This window comes from Anabas testudineus, chromosome 2 (genome assembly GCF_900324465.2).
Source record: "Anabas testudineus chromosome 2, fAnaTes1.2, whole genome shotgun sequence".
Classification (NCBI taxonomy): domain Eukaryota; kingdom Metazoa; phylum Chordata; class Actinopteri; order Anabantiformes; family Anabantidae; genus Anabas; species Anabas testudineus.
Genome location: NC_046611.1, coordinates 1,893,868 through 1,916,269, shown reverse-complemented (window position 1 = coordinate 1,916,269; position 22,402 = coordinate 1,893,868). Strand labels below are relative to the sequence as shown.

General features: G+C 40.5%; 3 protein-coding genes across 5 annotated transcripts in view; all 3 read left to right on the top strand.

Annotated features, from left to right (window-relative positions):
• Window positions 1–1,420: 1,420 nt before the first annotated feature.
• LOC113163425 (ras-related protein ralB-B-like) lies at window positions 1,421–7,088 on the top strand. 3 transcript variants are annotated; one of them, XM_026362030.1, is made up of 6 exons: window positions 1,421–1,555; window positions 3,588–3,619; window positions 3,776–3,932; window positions 4,010–4,218; window positions 4,774–4,948; window positions 5,243–7,088. In XM_026362030.1, exons 3-6 carry the CDS (start codon window positions 3,819–3,821, stop codon window positions 5,348–5,350), a joined length of 606 nt encoding a protein of 201 aa, XP_026217815.1. In that variant the 5' UTR covers window positions 1,421–1,555; window positions 3,588–3,619; window positions 3,776–3,818; the 3' UTR covers window positions 5,351–7,088. The 3 variants fall into 3 exon arrangements, with proteins under 3 accessions (XP_026217815.1, XP_026217814.1, XP_026217816.1); XM_026362029.1 differs by having other exon boundaries at window positions 3,773–3,932; XM_026362031.1 differs by lacking the exon at window positions 1,421–1,555 and adding an exon at window positions 2,770–3,182 and having other exon boundaries at window positions 3,773–3,932.
• A 986-nt stretch (window positions 7,089–8,074) lies between these two features.
• Window positions 8,075–11,989, top strand: LOC113164119 (fas apoptotic inhibitory molecule 1-like). Its single transcript, XM_026363258.1, has 5 exons — window positions 8,075–8,141; window positions 9,439–9,589; window positions 10,393–10,621; window positions 10,898–10,947; window positions 11,652–11,989. The coding sequence occupies exons 2-5, from the start codon at window positions 9,473–9,475 to the stop codon at window positions 11,796–11,798; spliced, it is 543 nt and encodes a 180-aa protein (XP_026219043.1). The 5' UTR covers window positions 8,075–8,141; window positions 9,439–9,472; the 3' UTR covers window positions 11,799–11,989.
• A 1,282-nt stretch (window positions 11,990–13,271) lies between these two features.
• agap1 (ArfGAP with GTPase domain, ankyrin repeat and PH domain 1) overlaps window positions 13,272–22,402 on the top strand; it is a 136,792-nt gene continuing 127,661 nt past the window's right edge. The window contains exon 1 of the mRNA XM_026361007.2: window positions 13,272–14,452. Coding sequence (XP_026216792.1) covers window positions 14,290–14,452 — 163 coding nt within the window. The 5' untranslated portion in view covers window positions 13,272–14,289. The remainder of the gene's footprint in view (window positions 14,453–22,402) is intronic.

Below are 22,402 nucleotides of genomic sequence, written 5' to 3'. Positions count from 1 at the left end.
GTAAAAACACCAAACCAAATCAGCCCGTCACAACACGAGGCCTCCAGCAGCTGCAGCCTCTGAGGTAAAACAAGGAGCTGAGGTGACCTTTGACCTTTCAGATGGTAAAACAGCATGACAGGTAAAATCCAGTCAGTTCTGTTTTTGTTTTTTATCTCACATTCTTGGTTTGACTCATTATAACGTGATGAATTAGAAAAGTGAAGTCCTGATCCACTGAATTTGTGTTGTGAAAGTTTCTGAACCTATTTAATGTGTTAATAGATCAAATGATGATGATGATGATGATGATGCAACATAAAACATGTTGTATTTGAGCCTAGAGCTCATTCGACTGGAAACGTGGTGAAGTTCGGTGGAGATGGTTTTACTGAGTTTCACACTGTGAAGGTCAGAGGACTCCCTGCTGATGAGCAGAGGGTGAAGTAATGAAACAGCGCCATCTTTGTTCCAAATGCTGGAACTACAGACACGCAACAGAACTGATAACTAACTCCAGTTATAGTAAAGAATTAACTTCTGTTTACAAGAAATCACTTCCTTAGTGGAGTTTCAGCTGGAGTAGAGAATTTAAAGACACTGGGTTTGGGGATATCTTCCTCCTCCCAGGTTTATTTACAGTAAATATACTTGTTTCTCTCTGATAGTTTTTTTTCCAGCTTTATGTCTGTGACACTGAACCTTCAATACAAAGGTTCATGTTCAGAAAAGGTCTGAAAATGTCCACTCTCTTTTAAACTAGCACAGGAAATATTATTTGAGACCCAAATACACAGTGAACCATGTTTAAAAAGCTTCAGGGAAAATAATTAAGTTGGAAATTTGGATTTCAAAGAGTTTTAATGGAGTTGAAAGTTTCTATTTTCTATTTAAGAGAGAATTTCTTTTTTCTTTTTTTTTTTTTTTACTATTTTAATAATTTTCTTTTGAATACTTTACCTAAAGTAAAGAACTTCAGTAGTGTAGTAAATGTACTTTGTACAGATGTGTATGTGACAAACTATCTTGTTGTGGCTCTAAATAAAATATTTCTGGTTTCTTTGTCATTCTAGTTTAAATAAATAAAGTTAAACTAATCTGTTTAAATAAAGTTTAGATTAAACAGTAGATATCACGTGACGTCATATCCTGTCAATGTTTTCTGCCTCGAAGATGTAAAGGAGGAGGTACCACTCCTCGTCTTTTCCCGGTTTCCTCCATCCATGTGCTACACGTTCAGAGTCGCCTCTCCGAACACACACGTCCATTATTTATGTAAGTTTAACTTAAATCACACAGGTTCCATCGTTCTTGTTAGTTCTTGTTAGTTCTTGTTAGTTCTTGTTAGCTCTCATCTGTGAAACCTCGTCGCCTTGGTAACGGCTATGCTAGCGCCAGATGCTAGTTGTGCTGTGGCGTTATTGTTTCAGATAAAGAGTGATTCCTCTTCGTGGACGTAGACGATCTTCGGCTGGTACAAGGTGGGGCAGTGAGCAGCCTGGTCAACTTGGAAAAGTTGTATGTGTGTCGCTGTATGGCGGAATTAGCTTTGTACGACAGAAGAACACGTTAGCAGGTGAGTTTACTGACCGTCCCCTTGTTCTTTAAGCTAGTTTAAACTGTTCTTCGCTCCTCTGGGAAGCGTTTTAATGACTGAAACCCTCCGGCAGAGAAAGCGTCATCTGTCGATGTTTGACTGGCTAGCTACCCGTTCGGGTGATTGACAGGCCAAACGGCTAATGGCAGCCGCTGAAGGAGAGTCCCACTCGTGCTTTCAGCCAATCGGAGGCGTTCTGTAGGCTGAAGGCGGGAGCCGGGAAGAGGAGAAGTGGCTGTTGAGTGTTGAAGTGGTTCACGACTGTCAGCTGGTCCCTGAAGGACGGACTCTAGTCCTCATCTGTTCATCTGTTCATCTGTCCCTGAAGGACGGACTCTAGTCCTCATCTGTTCATCTGTCCCTGAAGGACGGACTCTAGTCCTCATCTGTTCCATCTGTCCCTGAAGGACGGACTCTAGTCCGTCATCTGTTCATCTGTCCTGAAGGACGGACTCTGGTCCTCATCTGTTCGTCTGTCCCTGAAGGACGGACTCTAGTCCTCATCTGTTCATCTGTCCCTGAAGGACGGACTCTAGTCCTCATCTGTTCATCTGTCCCTGAAGGACGGACTCTAGTCCTCATCTGTTCATCTGTCCCTGAAGGACGGACTCTAGTCCTCATCTGTTCATCTGTCCCTGAAGGACGGACTCTAGTCCTCATCTGTTCATCTGTTCATCTGTCCCTGAAGGACGGACTCTAGTCCTCATCTGTTCATCTGTCCCTGAAGGACGGACTCTAGTCCTCATCTGTTCATCGTTCATCTGTCCCTGAAGGACGGACTCTAGTCCTCATCTGTTCATCTGTCCCTGAAGGACGGACTCAGTCCTCATCTGTTCATCTGTCCCTGAAGGACGGACTCTAGTCCTCATCTGTTCATCTGTCCCTGAAGGACGGACTCTAGTCCTCATCTGTTCATCTGTCCCTGAAGGACGGACTCTAGTCCTCATCTGTTCATCTGTCCCTGAAGGACGGACTCTAGTCCTGATCGAGCACAGACACGGACTCTAGTCCTGATCTGTTCATCTGTCCCTGAAGGACGGACTCTAGTCCTGATCGAGCACAGACACGCACTCTGTTCATCTGTCCCTGAAGGACGGACTCTAGTCCTCATCTGTTCATCTGTCCCTGAAGGACGGACTCTAGTCCTCATCGAGCACAGACACACACTCTGTTCATCTGTCCCTGAAGGACGCACTCTGTTCATCTGTCCCTGAAGGACGGACTCTAGTCCTCATCTGTTCATCTGTCCCTGAAGGACGGACTCTAGTCCTCATCTGTTCATCTGTCCCTGAAGGACGGACTCTAGTCCTCATCTGTTCATCTGTCCCTGAAGGACGGACTCTAGTCCTCATCTGTTCATCTGTCCCTGAAGGACTGACTCTAGTCCTCATCGAGCACAGACACGCACTCTGTTCATCTGTCCCTATTTGTTTTTACAGCCCAGCTCGTTCAAAGTTCCCTGTGTGTGTCATTTTGTCATATTACTGGTTCTGTCCTGACCTTAGTGTCCTTTCAGCTGCAGAGGTGTTGGTGGCACCACTTTATCAGGAGGCCCTTCATCTATCTAAGCATTCAAAGAGGGCCACCAGCAGGGCCCTTATTTGTAGTAAGGCGTCACTGTATGACACAGGGTGTTGGGTGTACCTCACCTAGCTGAATATGAACAAACATGACTCAGCAGTAACAGAAACATGTCTATTTACAGTGGCCTGTAGCTACAAAAGAGAAAATATACTTCCATTTCCCAACTGAAGTGTTGTGTTCCTCTTTCTGTTTCACTCGTTGTGTTTTGCACCTACAGGCCACTGTAAGTAATCCAGAAGTTTGTTAGTGTCAGATTCATTTGCGGTTAGTATTCAATGCATTGCTTGGTTTAGAACATGTTAGAAAATAGCAGTAAAGTACCGTCATTAATCTAAAGTTAACAAATCCGAGTTGTTTATGACGAAGCAACAATAACTTTTACAATTAAGAAGAGGATTTTTAATTTCTTAATTATTATTTCTTGCAGGCCTTAGTTCCAGTGCGTTAGGAGTTTGGCAGGTACGACAATAATGTTTTTAGAAATATATTCAGTGTTTTACGTTGAAATGTCATGTTTCATCATTCATCGGTGTTGAATAAACCTATAACAGCTGGTGTTTTGTTCTTATTTTTTATCATATGGTGTCTCTGCTGGTTTCTGCTGACCTTCAGTAGTTGAGCAAAGCTTTGAGACACTGGACTGACAAAGACCACAGTCATGGCCTCCGGCAAGAACAAGAGCCAGACCTCTCTGGTTCTTCACAAGGTGATCATGGTTGGCAGCGGTGGAGTGGGAAAGTCCGCCCTTACCCTGCAGTTCATGTACGACGAGGTGAGACTTCATGACCACATTTCCCAGGAGCCCTGCTGTTTCAGTTTCCTGTCTTGTAATTCCTTTTCTGGTTCCAGTTTGTGGAGGACTACGAGCCCACCAAGGCAGACAGCTACAGGAAGAAGGTGGTCCTGGACGGCGAGGACGTGCAGATCGACATCCTGGACACGGCGGGTCAGGAGGACTACGCCGCCATCAGAGACAACTACTTCCGCAGCGGGGAAGGATTCCTGCTGGTTTTCTCCATCACAGAGCACGAGTCCTTCACAGCCACCTCCGAGTTCAGGTCTGATATTAGTCCCGCGTGTAGTCGTATATTACTAATAAAAATAGATCAGTCTGTATTCTTAGATTCTCTAGATAAGAACGGCATAGTTGTCAGTCGTGGCATCAGGCTGAGAAGTTGTCACGATAACTCTGCACTGTATCTGTCTGAGCAGGCATTAGTGTCACAGACTGGCAGGGCAGACCCAAATCCTGGATTCTCATTTAGAATCTCGTTTAAGAAGACAAGCTTAAGTCAGTGATACTGACATGTTCTTAGAAGTCAAGCAACACTTCAGTTTATGTTGGAGTTTAATGTAAACTAGTTAAGGTGAGTTAGTTGTTAAATCAATCACATAAATAAAGTTTGTTTAGTTTGTAAACTGTCAGAAGTATTACTGAGGTCATGGTGGATATAGTCCTATATTAAAGTGTTTCTAATGCTTTAGTCGCCCTGTTTATATGAAGGAGGGGCCAAAACATTAGAACCACCTCTTAATTAATAGCTTTTTTATTGTGTTTATTTGAATCCAGCTTTTTTTAAGGTAGAACCTCTGTGTCTGTGTGTGTCTGTCAGGGAGCAGATCCTGCGGGTGAAGGAGGAGGAGACGATCCCGCTGCTTCTTGTGGGCAACAAATCAGACCTGGAAGATCGACGACAGGTTTCTGCTGAGGAGGCCGCGGCGAAGGCGAGCAAGTGGGGGGTTCAGTACGTGGAGACTTCAGCCAAGACGAGGGCCAACGTCGACAAGGTACCTAACGACCACAGCACACTTAAGGACGCAGCTCTTCAAAGGACATTTGAATTAAATCTGTGTAGGGGCGACATCGTTCACGGCAGAACCAGTTACAGATCAGATCATTGAGGCCAAAGCCATTTTCCACCAGTTTCTGTTTTTCCTTCTTTGCCTTTTTATGTTCATGAAGTGCAGTCACAGAGCAACAGGATGTCTTCAAATTCCTTCTGAAGTTAAAGTGTTTTCAACACGTGCAGACATGTCAGTTGTGAGTAATCTGTTACGACCTCTCTCTCTTCTGTCTCTCAGGTCTTCTTTGACCTCATGCGGGAGGTTCGCAAGAAGAAAATGTCAGAGAGCAAAGACAAAAATGGGCCAAGTGGCAAGAAGAAGAAGAAGCCCTGCTGCATACTTTAACCCGGAAATGACCACTGTGTGCGACAACCAACAAACAGTTGGAAAGAACAGGGAGAACCAAATAGGTTTAGCAGGTTTACACTGTTAAACTGCCTTAGTGCTGCACAGTTACTTTAAAAACAGTCCAGACACCAACAGGAGGGAAACACTGTGGTTCCTCACCTGCTCACTGCTTTGGGCTTTTATTTTCTCACCTTAAAGTGTATTTTTCCCTAAATGTGTAAAATCCAAATTAAAGTGACTTGATGTGTTTAAGGTCATGTTCACCAGAAATCTCACTTCAGTCATTGTACATGTTTAACGCTGTCTGGTTCCCATGGCACTTCCTGATTCTGCTTCCTCTTTATGTACAGATTCTAGTAGGCCAGAAGTATTTGGACACGTCAACGTAGCCTCCACTCTTGAGCTTTCAGTTTCTCCACCTGATGTTGAACCTGCTGCAGAGATTCACTCCGATTCAGACAAGAGAACATTGAGGTCAGGTCAGTCAGGTTCTTGAACGCCAAGCGGAGCACAGTAAAGAACACAGCTGTGTTCATGTTATGTGACTTTAAGATTTCCTTTAGCAAAAATAACAAAAAAGAAAATAATAGGTAATGATTCACAGATTACAAGGTTTTACAGACAACACAGTGAAAAGACGTCACAGTGATTTCATCAGTGTGAACAGTAGAAATGCAGCTTCTGACTGGAATCATTATCGATCAACATTAACAGTGGAGTCTTTTCTAACGGGAAACTGAGTTTCCATCCAGATTTAGAACAAATTTCTGTCTTTTAAGCAGCAAACCTGTAAAAAATGCCAGTTAACCTCCACACACTACACAGTAATCAGCTGAACACTTTGACCACTCTGTGCCGTTAAACCGCTGCAGGTACTGTTGTTTTTCAAGTTTGATGTGTCACCACTATGGCTGCGTGTGTTTTAACTTTTCTTTCATAGTGGTTTTCAGTTTAGAGGTCGGGGACCTTCAAACTATTGAACCTCTTTAGACCTCAAACATGAATTTATATGAATCTATGAGAAATGTTTAGAGGGTGAAATCACTGTTTAAAAGCACAGTGTAGCTATGAGGTCGTCCAGAACAAATGTCCACATACTTCTGTCTATGTACTGTTCGTGCTAACTTCATTTTCATCTTTTTATGTCTGAAGCAGAGTAATTTCTAAAACAAAGACATTTGGAAGCTGCAGCATTTAAAGGACACTCTCACTTGTTTCAGGCTTTTGACAACAGCTGTTGTTCTTCTAAATGCACTTTGTCGCTCCAGAGAAAACGCCTTCCTCCAAAGTTACAATGTGAGATTTTGTCTTTTAACATGTCTGTTGTGGTCTCAGTTGACTCTGTGGAGATGTTTTCAAAACTCTCAACAATCCAACACCCAGGGAAACACTTTGGGTGTGGTGGTAGCTTTACTGCAGGTGATATGGAACATTTAATGGAGCTATTTTATTGTTCATTTATTATTTTCATTTACTTTCCTGAATTTTCTATCCATATGGTTTGAGTATTATTCCACTTCTGAGCACTCCCTCTGTTCACCTACATGTATAATTTATAATCAAGTTATAAGAGAACCTCCTGTTTAAATCACTGTCCTCATTATCCTGAAGATTTCATCAGTTGTATTTATGATATCTGCTGTTTGAAGGGACTCATTCTTTGTTTTTTATTCTTTATTTTTCAAGCTAAAACAAACTCACATCTATTTGCAAATAAAAGTAAATCCAGATTGATGATGCTGCTGTGTTTGTAATGATTAGATGGTTTGATCCTGTGTCACCTCTTAGGGCTTTTACTTTTTTATTAAGTGACAACAAAACTTAACACAGTTCAACATATGTAGGATAAAAATGAACGAATAATTCATTCAATTTTTTATTAGATAATTAGATTTTGCTAATTAATTTCTATTTTTCCCTTAAATTATTTCCCAAATGAATTTTGTAAAGCAGGATGATAAGTGAGAAATGACAACAGACCTAAGTTCTATCACAGTTATTTCAGTTTTACCCACTAGGTGGCAGAACAACGTAACTTTTATTCAGAATCAAATAAACTATTTTAACACAGGAGTTTATTTAAATGCTGCTGATGCACATTTTACTTTAATTTACTTTAAATGTTACATATTTTACTTTTAGTTTAATGGACTCAGTTCACCTTTGTCTAAGATTGAATCTGTATTTTCTTTTTTAAATAAATTCATCGTGAAGACGTCGACCTGATCTAATCTCCCCTCTTATCTTTTATTAAACCATGTTGCTAATGAAACTGGTTCTTAGTTTTATTCAGGCAAAACCTGTCCGACCAGCAGCAGCAGCTCTTCCTCCTTCTACTTTTTATTTCTTCTTTTCTTCCTCCTTTTCACTTGTTTCGCTTATCGGAGAGGGGAAATTTGTAGATTCAGATGTGTTTGTATCAATGAATAATATATTATAAAAAAAAATTAAATTTAATCAAGTTAGAATAAAAAAGTTAAACATAATAGTAAAATTTCATATTGTATAATTTAAAATAAGATTCATACAAATAAATGTTAAATATTAATATTAATTTAAATGCAAATAAATGTCACTTGTAACTTAATAAATAATCATATATATATATATATATATATAAAAACTGTCAGAGTGTCTCCTCACTCTGACAGTTTGACCTCTGACCTCAGTGATTCATGAGATGAGAGTTTCTCTGTAGCGTCATTTGGCAGCAGCTCAGACATGAAACACGTTGAACTGCGTGTGGATCCAGTGTCGTCAGAAAACAACAACACAATAGCAGCTTTGTGTGAGTCTCTGGTTTTTACTCATCCTGGTCCTGGTTTTGGTTCAGTCTAAACCTGTTTTAGATCATTTTACATTAAAGTGAGTTACAGGACTGATCTACATTTACTGAACTGCTGCACTTGAGTATTTTCATTTTCTGATACTTTATACTGCTACTACAACAACAGTGTATCTTAATTAATACTAGTATTACTCTAAATTTACTGGTACTACTACTAGTGTTATCAGGCCCCATGTTGTATAATTTACAGATATTACCTCTGTATTTTCTGAAGTACTGAGGTACCTGTACTTTATGTGCACATTTCCACTTGTCATTCTTTATACTACTACTACTACTATTAAAACTAAACTAAAGTTTTCTACTACTCTTGTGACTACTAGTACTACTATTATTAAATGTACTACTTTTGCAGTATTGCAGTATTATTGTAACTGGCTGTAATTTAATGTAATCAAAAAACTAGTGGTACTAGTACTACTAGAAGCCTTAATATTACCACTATTTATTCAACTAGTATTAATGGCCATACGTGTATAAATACATACTTATATATAGTGGATAGTAATAGTATAGTATTGCTGCAGTCTGTTGTACAGATAGTACTACTACTGTTGCAGCTTTAAGTGTTGCAGATACTACTGTTACTACTTCTGTTACTTGTAGTGGTACTGCTGCAGCTGAATAACTATTACAGCTGATAGTGCTAGTACTACTGCTTCTGATTAGGTCACTACAACTGGCAGAGCTACTTATGGTACAAATACTAGTATTATTAGGTCTAATCTAGTATTATTTATGTATTACTTCTACTACCAGTGGTGGAAAGGAACTAAGTGTAATTTCTCTGAGTTACCTGCTCTTTACTTTCAAGTGAACTATCTAAATGTTACAGAGAACTGCTCAACAACTGTTACTACTAGTGCTTCACAGCATTGACAAGTTTTCTACCATTAGAAAACTCTATTTTCTACTACACTGTTCTACTCCTGACACTGTTACAGCTGGTATAACTACTGCTGATATTACAGTTTTCTGTCACCTGACCAGTAAACCACAGCCTCGGTTACTGGAAGAAAACCAGTTCAGGTCGAGGTTTACACAAAGAGGGGAATGGGGGGAGTTTCTGTCTCCAACAAACGCAGTACTCAGAACAGAGCCTGTCCTAATTGTCAGAGGCAGCACAGAGTGATCTCAGTCTCTAAGCTCCTTACAGTAATTCACCTGCTGCTGAGACGACACCTGAGCTGAGTGGAGACGAACGTGCTTCACATTCATTTTTATGTGTTTTCTTTAGTGATTTCACATCAGGGGCCTGAATAGTGACAGAGATGCTGGGTGGAGATCTGGTCGCCGTGTGGGAGGTGGCGCTGAGTGACGGCGTCTTCAGGATAGAGTTCGCTCATGGCACCACCACTGGGAAACGTGTCGTGTATGTTAATGGACAGGTGAGACCCTGTGTGAGTCTGTTTGTGGGAGTTTAATTCAATGTTTTTTTAGCTTGTGATCATTAAAATTAGGTTTAGTTTAAGACACAGCCCCATTAACACAGATGTCAGTGATGTTTTTAGTCCGAAATAAGAAGAATTTCATTCGAAAATAGGTGAATTCTGGAAAGAAACAATCTTGGTGGTGTGTGATGTATACTACTTCTAATGATAATAATTAATTCATATTTCTACATCAGATTTGATTATTTGTCCTTGTTCTGAACATTCTTCATTAATTTAAATTCATAAGTTAAGAGCCGAACACCCTCTGAGTCTGGTAGTGGGGGCACCGAGGTGGTGTGGGGTTTGTGCCACCCCCGGTCACCCCTCTGTTGCTGAAAGTCAGATTTAGTTTACTTCAGTAAAAGTAGAACTACCACTGTGTAGAAATACTGAATTAGTGAATTCAGAATATAGCTTAGGTAAAAGTACAAATGTATCAGCATCAAGTTCCTTAAAGTACCAAAAGTATATTTTTACTACACATTGTAGTGAAGTTTATAAATAGAATAAATAGAAAAATCTCAACAAAACTTCACTTAAACAAATGATCTTTCCACCATATTTTTCCTACTTTAAGTACATTTGCAGCTGATACTTTTCACTCCTAATTTGTATTTATATAAATGTTTTTCTTCCACTGCTGAAGAAATCCATGTGTATTTGTATCTGCTTAGTGAATTAATGAAGTAGTGCATAGTAACAGGTGTTTATCTATTTGTTATGAAAGGATGCGTGTGCTGAACGCATTTCCTCAACAGGAAGTCATCAGAAAAGACTGGATGTTCAAGCTGGTTGGAAAGGAAACCTTCACAGTCGGAGGTGCCAACACTAAAGCCACTATAAACATCGAGGCCATCAGCGGCTTCGCCTACGAGTACACGCTGGAGGTCGACGGGAAGAGTCTGCAGAAGTTCATCGACAACAGGGCGAAGACCACCAAGACCTGGCTGCTGAAAGTGGGCGGAGAGGACTACAGGGTCGTACTGGGTATTTCAGTTACTCACTTTAGATTTGTATTCATCTCCAGCACGGCTGGCAGAACACACTGTAAAAGTAAAAGTAGACGTGCTGATTATGCAACTGCAGTACAGTGTGTTTACAGGAGAGAATGTAGGTGACCCACTGTAGTGTAATCTGCTCAGGTTAGTGCCGTTATTTTAGGAAACACAACAGCTACAGCAGCAAACCTGTGGTCATTAATAATCAGATATGTTAAATATGTCATTTAGTTTTTACATAATAAAACGTGTTTCCCTCCAACAGAAAAGGACACGATGGATGTTTGGTGCAACGGCCAGAAAATGGACACAATGGTGAGAGACACACTGTGAAAATATGACAACACAACACTGATCAGAGTTTAACAAACTTCTAACAAATACATAAAACTAGAAGTCCTGTCAGTACTGCTAATGCTGGAGATGTTTATACCTGTTAGGGTTCCTTTTCGTGACCTTTAAGTCTTCTCTGTGATTTATTTGATCTCTTTTGAGATTATTTTTCTCTATTTTTGGTCATTTTCTGTTAAATCTTTAGTATCACTCCTCCATATTTGGTTATTTTTCGTCTCTGTGTCGTCCTTTTGCGTTTCTTTGTGTCTCTGACCTTTGGTAAATTGAATTTCCTTTTCATCATATGTTCTCTTTGTAGGTTTTTATCAGACTCTGTTATTGTCTGTTATTGTTCATTACGTCTCGTTTTAGTCTCTGTGTTTTATGGTTTTCTTCTATCTGTGCTTGTCTCTTTTGTGTCTCTTTGGGATCAGCATGTGTCTATTTTTGGTCAACACATATGTGTTTTTGTTCATTGTTCATCTCTTTGTGTCATTTATCTTTCTTTTTTATCATCATGTCATTTTTTGTGTGATAGATTTGTTTAGATTTAAGATTTAACGAATTTGGAAGAATTTTGACAGCTGCACCCAGTGGGAAATTCAGTTTGTTTTTAGGAATTTGAATTTGAGAGTTTGTTTGACATTTTAAAAAATTCTTTTAAAAAGATCTGTTTCTGTCTGCAGGGCGAGTTTGTAGATGACGGCACAGAGACCCACTTCATGGTGGGGGAACACGAGTGCTGCATCAAGGCTACGAGCAGTGGGAGGAAAAAGAGTGGCATTGTGCACTATTTACTGCTTGATGGAGAGAAAATACCAGCTTCAACATAATAGTGCTGGACCAGACTGTTGGAACAGTGCTGAACTTTCAAAGAGACTCTTTAAATGAGGTATTTTTATGCCACATACAAACGCTGGCTGTGCTTTATGATGAACGACTGGCCTGACTAGGTGCTTTATAAATCTAATAAATACAGATACGAATATGTTCATGTAAATATAGCAAATAAACTGTGACATATGCAGCATTAACATAATTAACTGTGCTCAGTAACATGTTTTTATTAGTTTGTTGGTGCTCTGCAGCTTCACTTTAAAGGTTGTCGTGCGTTTAGTTCAGAAAGTCAGAATTTACAGTTTTAGTGACCAAAGGAAGAAATCTGAGTAATAAGAATTTTTAAAGGTGGAAGAACTTTGGAAGAATCTTTGGAAGAATCTTTGGAAGAATCTTTGGAAGAATCTTTGGAAGAATCTTTGGAAGAACTTTGGAAGAATCTTTGGAAGAATCTTTGGAAGAATCTTTGCGCAGCGTCAACGCAGTCGTTGAGTTCTTGAACGCTGCGTCAAGGAGGCGACATTTGACAAGAGGAAGACCGGAAGAAGCAAGCTTTGATGTTCAAAATAAAAGCACTGGCTGTCACGAACTTTTAATTTATATACATTTTAATCGTGAATTGAAAATAAAAACATATTGCTTATGAAACAGGTGATGTGAAGGACATCATAGGAAACAAATCATATCATAAAATATTGCACTCATAACCCATGAAATCTAAAATAGATATTTCTAAAGCACTTTACTTTAAAGTTTGTCTCCTTGGCTTAGAAATTAGTTTTGTACCTCACTTGTAAGTTTGGATAAAAGCAAAAAAAAAACTGTTTAGAATGAATGATGCTTTCGAAATGATGAAATTAGTTTTTAAAAAGACAGACAGAAAGATTTTTTTTTGTAAATTCTTTGTAAAAGACAAAACAAGTCAATATTTCCTGTGGTAAAATCAACCAAACATATATGAAGAAACTTAAAGCAACCACAAAGACATGTAAAAAAAATAACAGATGATAAAGAAATCACTGAAAAGAGACACAGAACGAACATAGTCAAAGGCAATGTTCACAATAAGAGACACAATGACCATAGAGAAGACAAAAGTACTACAAAGACAGGCTAAATGACTATTAAACTACTTTAAACAGATTATCACAAAAATAAATAATAAAATAAATAAACTGAGCACAAACATATGAGAAATGTAAAATGACCTTAAACACGACCACAGAGGGGACAAACCAGTTGCAAATGTTTGCTGTAGTCGTGTCTCAGCTGGGACTGACTGGACTTTATGTACCTTGTTGTCTTTTGTTTGTTTACCTGTTGTCTTATAATAATCCACATGAAGAAACACAAACAACACGCACGCTGAGTTAGGGCAGGTTTTACTTTGAAGGTCCAGACCGGATGCCGTCCCGTTCTGCGTGCCCCTCGGTTCCGTGGGAGGAAACTTCCCCGACGGTAATGACGTCCCCGGCTGGGAGACTGTGGCTCCGGGCTGCACGGGATGGACCTGAGCGCTCACGAAGGGGGACGGCTGAGTGTTTGGGCGCCGTGTGCGGGACTTCCCTGTAAGATATAACCCACAGAATCCAGCGCCTGGGCTCGTTTTGGAGGTTCGCAGGAGTTCGGAGTTTAGACCGGGACCGAGCAGCGCAGCAGGTCCCGGAGCGGAGACAAAACAACGGACGGAGGGACGGGACCTGGCGTCCTGACTGCCCCACCACGATCCGCTCTCTGCCTCTCAGGCTGCCCGCTGCCACCAGCGCCTTTAGTCCGTATTTTTCCAATGGTGGTTTCGGTCGCCTCTCCGCGGCTCTAACCACCCACCCGGTCCGTGTGTAGCGCGGACTTTAGCGGCTGGAAGGCGGTGAGTTTTCCCTCTTCTCCCCGGCTTGGGAGCTACAGCTAGTTAGCTTTAGCCGGCTAGCCTAGCCACCTAGCAACAAGGCCGTTTTTATCCTTCTCGTCCGGTCAGTTATGGCTGAAAGTGGCTGCAAAAGCTCCTTTAAAGTCAAATAAGTGTCATTTTAATCTTACACGGACTGTAAGGATATGGGGAAGCGGTGTTTAGACTGCCACACATCTGTCACCGCACCGGAATTAGGGACGGGGACACCCCGGGAAACAGCTGCTTTCTCCGGTCAGTAGCAGCAGACTGACCGCCTCCTCCAAAACCAAAATAATATCATTCCCATTACATTTCCCAAGGATGTAAGGAGGGATACGTTTGTTAAATAGTTTTGGCAAGAAAACTCTGCCTATTTTCTGCCTAAATTGAATTTCTCCGTGAAGCCGATGTGTTAACTTCACCAGGATTCATTGGGAAAAAGCAGGATTTAAGGTTTCTCAGAGGTTGTTTCTCCTCCTGGAGGTCACATCTCTCATCTTCCTATTTGTCAGCCTCCACTGAACCACAAACACCTCCTCAGCTGGACAGTCCGGCAGGTGTCTCTTTTTGGGAACCCTTTTTTGGATCCAGATACAGTGATGAACTACCAGCAGCACCTCGCCAACTCGGCCGCCATCCGAGCCGAGATCCAGAGGTTTGAGTCCGTCCACCCGAACATCTACTCCATCTACGAGCTCCTGGAGCGGGTGGAGGAGCCGCTGCTGCAGAACCAGATCCGGGAGCATGTTATCGCAATTGAAGGTGAGACAGGGCCAGGGGAGGTTTCACATGTGTGGGTGTGAAGGTGTCAAATCCTCGAAAACGGAGTGACAACCATGAGTAATCCTGCAGAGCATGAAAGAAATCTGAATTTCATGACTTAAACGGTTTGTTAAATGTGGTAAATTCCTTCTGGTTTGTTGTGGTTTCTTTAGTGTTGTAGTGTTTTCATGTTCCAGGGGTGGAGATGGATGTCTGCATTTTTAAAAGGCTCAATGAAGGAAAGTCAATTTCCAGACATAACAAAGTGATGTTAAGGCACCAGCACTGCCAAGGTTGAGGGTTTGATTCCTTGACAAGCACTTTTCATAAGACCCTAGAAATGATGTGAAACAAATCAGTGAGTCGTCCTTCACAGTGGCAGTGGGACCAGTATTGCAGTATTTTTTGAACTGCTGGTAATAACACATTGATCCTCAGCTGGTTACTGTGCCTTATAGGTTTCTACTGGTACTGGAAACATTTGGCTTATTGTGAAAATGGCATTTTTATAGTAGTATAGTAGTTTTATGTAGGTGTAGCATCAGTTTGTACCCGTTGAAAGTCAGTTTGCTCTATAAATCCTCTTCATGTTGACTGTTGCTTTAATTTAGGTCCTTTTTAGTAATGAAATCAATATTGACGAGGTGGTGGTAGGACGTCCACCCTACGGGGGCTGCGAGGACGGGTGTGTTTCTTAATTTTTATGCACTTGTGAACTAAAACATACTTAATTAGATGAAAAGACCTACTGTTACTTATCACATACGTTTAATACTACAGATGCTGAAGTTGTCCCTTTCTGGATTTGTGGTTGTATTCTATGATGAAATTAGTTATTTGGGATTTGTAAAAGGAACTGAAGTCAGTGGAAATGTCAGGGAAAACTGGTTTTACTGAGAACATGTCACATGGTAGTTGTTAGGAGTAAGAGGGTGAACCAGATCTCTTTCAGTGGCCTTTTTATTTGATTAGCTTGACAAGTGGAGTATTGGCAGAATGACTTCTTTATCCTCTCAGTCCTTTGGGACACATGATGAAGAGGATGAGGATGTTTGAAATTGTGGTTTCACTGTGGTGTAAAGATGCGTCCTGTCAACCAGATGCTCCGACTGAATAAAAAAAAAAAAAACAAGCTGGAGTAACACAAAAAATGATCTGACCAAATTTCATTTAGATTATAAAGAACAATAAATGTTAATCTTGATGTGTTTTCCAATAATGTTTTGATCTTATAACCTGGAAAGTGTCAGTCAGTGCTACTAATTATACATTTTCATTAGATTATATAAAGATTTGGATTGATAAATAAAAAAGCTTTATTGTTTTGTTTAATTCTGGATGTGTGTGGAAACTTTGGACTAAGTTGAAGGAGGTTTGGAGCAGGTTTTATAGAGTCATTTGTGTTTTTGGCTCATTGTCACAGGTTTATATATCAGACTGAACCTGAACTGAATCAGAGTCTACATCAGGAGCAGTTCTAGTGTTGTTATAAAGAGTTATGCTTGAGTGAGTGTGCTCAGTGACCACACAGCTGCCCAGCCATCTGAGCTACGTAACACAATAGTCAGAGTGGTGACTCGCTGTTCCTCTGTTCATTTCCATTTTCCCTGAATTCAGTGGCGCACAGTGACTCACTCAACCTGCTTTTATGCTGGAAATATCCCAAAACAGCAGCAGCAGAGCTGTCATTCTCTTTCTTTGCCCCTCAGCGCACATCTGGATGTGTCACTCATATGCATGTCCCGTTACGCAAGCTCTCAGCTCCTAACTGTGTGTGTGTTGTTATGTAAGTTACTCGTCAATCCATCTCAGACAAACTGCTCATATCAGATGATTTCTGAGACGGTGGGGTTCGGCCTAGTTTCGACGCTGTGACTCACATATAGCTGCTGTGGGGCTCATTTGCATGTGAGGTGTGTGAGGATGGATGGATGTTCTAAGAGCCAGGTGATGCTGACCCACTTTCCGTGTCTGGCCTCAGAGCGGTGGGTGCGTTAACAGAAAGCAGCCCACCTTTCCTTCGCAGGTCCTGCTGTGACCATCACTCACTTCATTTTCCCACAGCAGGAAACATCGTTAAGTTTTACTCGTGTGGAGATTTTTAACAAACAGGTTTGTTCTCAAAGGCAGTGGAACACAGATAATTAACAGCAGAGACCACAACGAGATCCAGAGCACATCAGGGCTTTTGGTTGTTGTGCCTACACGTCTAATTTAAAGGAGGGTTCTCCCAGTTTTTACACGTGTATTTCATTATTTATTATCTTATTTTTCCTGTAATGGGTCTTTTTTGTGAACGGATTCTTACAGCACAGGGACAATTTATTTTTTACTAGCAGCTCACTAATGTTAGTCTCTTTGATTGTGTCAATAAATATCTGGTTGACCTGCTTGGTGTTACAGGTTATTTACTGTTGAAATGAGTCAGATGTTGTCCTTTATTGTTCTTTGTTGAATTTATTATTTTGCATTTTGTCTGGACAATCGTTGATTTGTGACAGGTGGAAGTAGAAGCCCCACAATATTATAAACTGTTAATGACTAATTGACTTTTGATCGTTAACGTGGCCGACGGTCAGATAAATTGAAATTTGAATAACTCTGAATTGAGTTATAAACTGTGTCTGTGAATATTGTCTTATACTTCTCTTTGTCTGTGGGCTGGTAGATTTAATCCTGAACATGACACTTGTCTAAGTTGGTTACTGCACTGGAATCATTTCTACAAATCGTGCTCGTACGTGCACGTCTGCAAGTTGTAAGTTGAGCTTTCCCAATGTGTGTACAGACTTTGCGTGTACGTCATTCTCTGGGCGACACAGTGAAGGAAAATAAAAAGCAAACATATTTATGAGTGGAGACTACTTAGCATTGGCCTCCTGAGCTTTTGACCATAGAACTTGTCTTTATTAGCAGAAAAGCTTCGGCCTTTAATGTTTAATGTGTTTATCCTCAGTAAGCAGCAGTTTGCACCAAGACGATCTCAACTCTTGTTCCCCGAGCTTGTTGCATCTAAGCAATAATAAAGACAGGTTTCTTCTTGATTTATTTTGTATTCTATTCAACTTAAGCACATGACGGTTTTGTTTTCTGTGTGTCTGAGTTTGTTTTAAAGCCCTGATTTACTGCTCCACTGTGAATGTTTACATTACATTGGTTACGTGTATGTGGACATGTTAACACGTGTGCAGCTGGTTCCTACAGGCCTGTGGTCATAAATTTTGAGCTGCTGCTTTCATGTCAGGGCAGACTCTTGAAGAACGGGCAGATATAGATATTCCCAAGGACATTCCTGGACTCAGAAAAGTATAAATTAACTTTCAAATGAAGGAATAGTTGGTTGTAAATAAAAACCTCCCACTACAGAAACGGACCGATGGCTCTAGTTTAGCTCCTGTTTTTACCAAGTGCGTTTGTTTCATAGTCTGAAATGCTTTTACTTATAGTCTCTAATTATTTTTATATTTCATTTTGAAACGAGACAAAGTTGTTTCAGTTTTATTTTAGTGTTTTTCTTTTTAGCTTAGTTAATTTCAGCCACTGAAGTGCAGGTACAGTATGAGTAAGTAGGTACCACAGCCGTAAAGTGGAGCCATGAAACGTATGGTAATTACAGAGTGTGTGCAGTGGAGAAAGCAACATTTTTATATATATATATATGCACTACATATGTACAATATAAATAGTTGTCTGAAGGCAGTGCAAGTTTCACAGTGATTAGATGTTTTATTGCCCTGCTTTACAGAGCAGGGTCACAACCTTGGGAACCTGCTGGATGTGGACTCGGGTGAACCGTCCATGATTAGGACGTGTCTGTAATGATGTCCTCTGCGCTGTGCAGATAATGCGCCTGAGAAATATTCTCAGCGGTGGGCAGCTGGGTGCTGGTGATGTGCTGCAGTGAGAGACAGAAGGTGATGATGTGCTCAGAGGTAAAAGTCCTACGTTATCACGGAAAATAGAAAAGTCTAGTACACATTTACTACATATTTAGTGTACACAAAGTTTCTTTTTAGGGAAAGTCTTTTCAGTAAGTACTGTATGAGTGTATATCAGGGGGTTAACGGTTCATCTTGGAGTCTAATTGATTCTGTGGCTTGTCCGAGGGAAAAGCAGAGTAGATTACAGCAGAGCAGGTGGAGTAGAGTGTACCAGGCCTTGTTTAATCTCTCCAGCCTCTTTATCAGAGGTGCTCTCCGGTAACATGGATGTTTCTTTTCCACCTCAGCCTTTGTGCTGCTTTTGTCTTATTTTGTCCAGCCTACAGTCAGTGAACGCACCATGTGACCTAGTTAGCCTCACCACCCTGTGTTTGTTCACCCTCCAGGCTCCGTGTATCCTCTCTCATTTGCCAGGATTGCAGCCACATAATGCTCATTCTCATATTTCAGCTGTTTGTGCCGACTCTGATCCAGACTGTCTCATTCAGGGACAAGATGAGAGAAAGATTTTCAGTTCAACTCTGACCTGTAGTAAAATGAATACAGAGAGTGAAATGTACACTGACTGGGGTTTAAATGTTGCTCCAATTAGACTTTGGCAGAAAAATCATTTGAGTTCTGCCCTTTCTGTTTGAAGGCTTTGAGACCAAGGTGAGTTTCCATTGTCTTGTTAATAAAAGTCAAAGATAAAAAACAGAGAAAAGCAGAAAATTCTCACTTTCAATGAGCTGGAACCAGATAATTCCCAGCAGCAAGTGACCAAATAGTTTATTTTCAAAATCAGACCCTATTTAATATGTGTTCATTTCTTTAAACAATGTCTCCTAAATTTTAGGAGTTTTCAGAAAGCACATTTCCATTGAAGTGACCTTTAAAACCATTTGACCTGTGACCTTTTGCTCCTGGCTAACATTTTGAAGCAAGTGCAGACTGCCCTTCTCACGCTACATGACATTTCTTGTCCGAGTGTGTTGTTTTGTGAATGTGGCGAAACAGGAAGCATACATCAGGTCTGACAAATGATATAACTCAAACTGTTTTTATTGAAATGTCTGAATGAAATCTGAGTCTCAGCAAATAACGGGACTGAACTGTGTTTAGAAGCAGCTGGAAACTCAAAATCATTTTACAATTGCCAAGAGCCCAAACTAACTTCTTTTGTTAAAACAATCAAAATATTTTACGTTTAACACAGTAACTGAACATTGTGGGATAATAAGACTTTGTATGTCGACTTGACATAGTAGGAAAAGGCATTTACATTTTGGTGTGATGCTGAGGTGTTGAGGCATTCAGTGACCATACTGAGAGTAGGTCATTTGTATTTCAGAAGTCATTTGCATCGTTGGCATAAATTATTCTTAAAATGTTCACGTCATCTTTCGCTCTTATTTCAGGGACAATGTATCATCCAAAAAAAAAGGAAAAACCGTGACAGGCCCAAGTCTACAATCCCTCTCACCCTCTGCACTTGTGGTCCCCACAGCAAACTAACTCTATTGAACAAAATCTTAAAACGTCCTTTGCACATACAAAACTCTGCCTTTAAGCTGAGACCTAATAATTTCCTCTGATGGTGCCTTGCTTTCAACCACTTCTGCTAGACATTGCTATTTGCATGTTCTCTGCATGGATTTGCCAAAGGACTAAATGTAAATGTAAATTAGTGATACACTAATTCTGTGTTGACCAACAAATGGTGCAGCCTGTGTTCATGATCAGGTTCATGATTGTGAGTCAGAGACCCACAACAAAGTAGTTGTAGTGTTTGTAGTCACTCGTCTTTCCCTTAATGCCCAGACAATATCAGAACGCTGTTATTGTGCTAAATTGAGGTGGGAGGCAGATCGTCCATCAGAGAGCGATTATGCAACGCTGCAGCTGACTGACGTTGGTAATAACAGTAATAAGAAGTCACTGGGATGCTTTTAAAACAAGGTTTTAACCATTGCATAACAGCGGCACTGGGCACTGCCAGCATGTCAGTCTGTCTTCAGAAATTACGCTGAGACCGCTGCACCTTTTGTCCATAAATCCCCCCACTCCCACTTCCACCCATGCTGACTGCACCAGATTAGGGCCAACAACAGACATTATGTCCTCTCTGTAAAGTGGTTGAGTATTTTTTTAGCCCTTTGTTGTCCTGCAGTTCTGCTTTCATTAGGCCTAATGTACGAGGTGAAGCATGAGTCATCATAAGGTTAGTACAGTGAGCGCGCTCAGTGGAGGCGGCAGTGATAATGTGTATTTGCATCAGAGCTGTGCAGCTAATTGTGTCTGATCAGGATGTTTTACAGATTTAGTTTCAGTTGAGAAACACAATATCAATATAAACAATATCCACAGTGTGTATTATAATGGTATATAAGAAGAGAGCAATGTATAAAAATGTGGCTGCATTATTGGTGCATTAGCTGTAATAATAATGTCTCTGCATCCTGTGAGCTGTCAAATCGTCTGTGAAGATCAAACACAGTCCAACTTCAGCATGAGAGCTGATCTGAGGTCACACGCCATGTTTCCTTACCCTCGGCGCCTGAGCTTCCCTCTGCCACCGACCAGATTCAAACATCTGTTCTGTATTGTAAAAAATAATTCATGCAGCCTGATTCAGGCTGTCAGGTTCTATCTGTGCACGTGTTTTAAACTAAAACCAGACAAATGTCAAAGCTGACAAAGTATTTTTAGCAGAATATTAAAAAGTCACCAGCACGATGTCGATAAATTACTAGAAGTTGCTCTGTCCAGATTTTCACCAGGTAAATGTCAAACAGAACCATGAAGGTTCCTTGTTTCTCTTCTTCTGTTGTTTTTTATTATTTTCTATGTTTTTAGTTCTTTGCATCAGTTCTCTGTCATTTTGTGTCTGCTTTCTGTCATTTTGCACTTTTTGTGTTGTGCATCTACATTTTCAATGAGAAACTGAACTCTGTATAAACTGTCATTTCATACAGAGGCAGCAGCTCATCTGTGAGCTCTAAACATTCGATCATGGTGTGCTCACAATGAGCACTTTTAAAAATTAACACTACACGTTGTTTATATTGATGTTGTGTTGTGATCATTTTCTCTGCAATTGTTTCAGTAATTTGTTCTGCACCTGTTTCTACTGGATCTGGATCATGAGGAGAATTGTGAATTCCTAGCATCATAAAATAAGTGTTATTTTTAATCTCATTTCAATGTAGAAATCTATTCAGCTCCGATATTCAGCTTTTGCTTTTTCCCTTTTCCCATCTGCTCTTTAGGTCTTGTCAAGTTTAATTAAGCACAGATGACACATAAGGGCATATAAAGTGAACATAATATTATTAGAGAGATTAATAGAGAGACATTAAGCCAGAGATCAGGGTGAGTAAAAAAGCAGCACGAGGAGCTGTATCTGCAGGTAGGACAGAGGTCAGAGGTCACCCGCTGATTCCACCAGTGCGACAGCGTTAACTGGAATCTCTGGGATTAGTTGCAGATCACTTTTCCTGCTTCTTTTAATCTGCCTCCAGTGGGCCGCATGGATCTGTTCTGTCACCAGTTAAACTGAGATTAGAGGAGCAGACTTACACAAAACTGTAGAAAATAAGGTTTACTGATTCGATTTTGTGATTTGTTTCTTTATCATCGGTGCCTTTAAAATAATCCATAGTCTGAGGTGTGCTTGAGATAAATTTACATGTGGAAAATGAAATATTCATGGGTTCTTGTTTTTTCTTTTGTTCATTATTTATACATCTGGACCCTGGAATGGCCATCAATGAATCAAAGACTCTCAAAATCCTGAAACAAAAACAAGTCTCCACATCCTGTTTGCTTTCCTGTGATGAAATGTTTCCGCATCAGTGCAGCTCATCAGAGTTCGTGTGCACGCGCTGTATTTGTCCACAGAATAAGATTAACGAGATAATGAGTGTCCCCGAGCTGGTCCTGATGGTCATTAAACCCAGAGGATGCGGTCGGCTCGACGAGCTCATCGATCGGTCTGCAGGGGAAGCAGCTGCGGGGGGCGGGATATTGA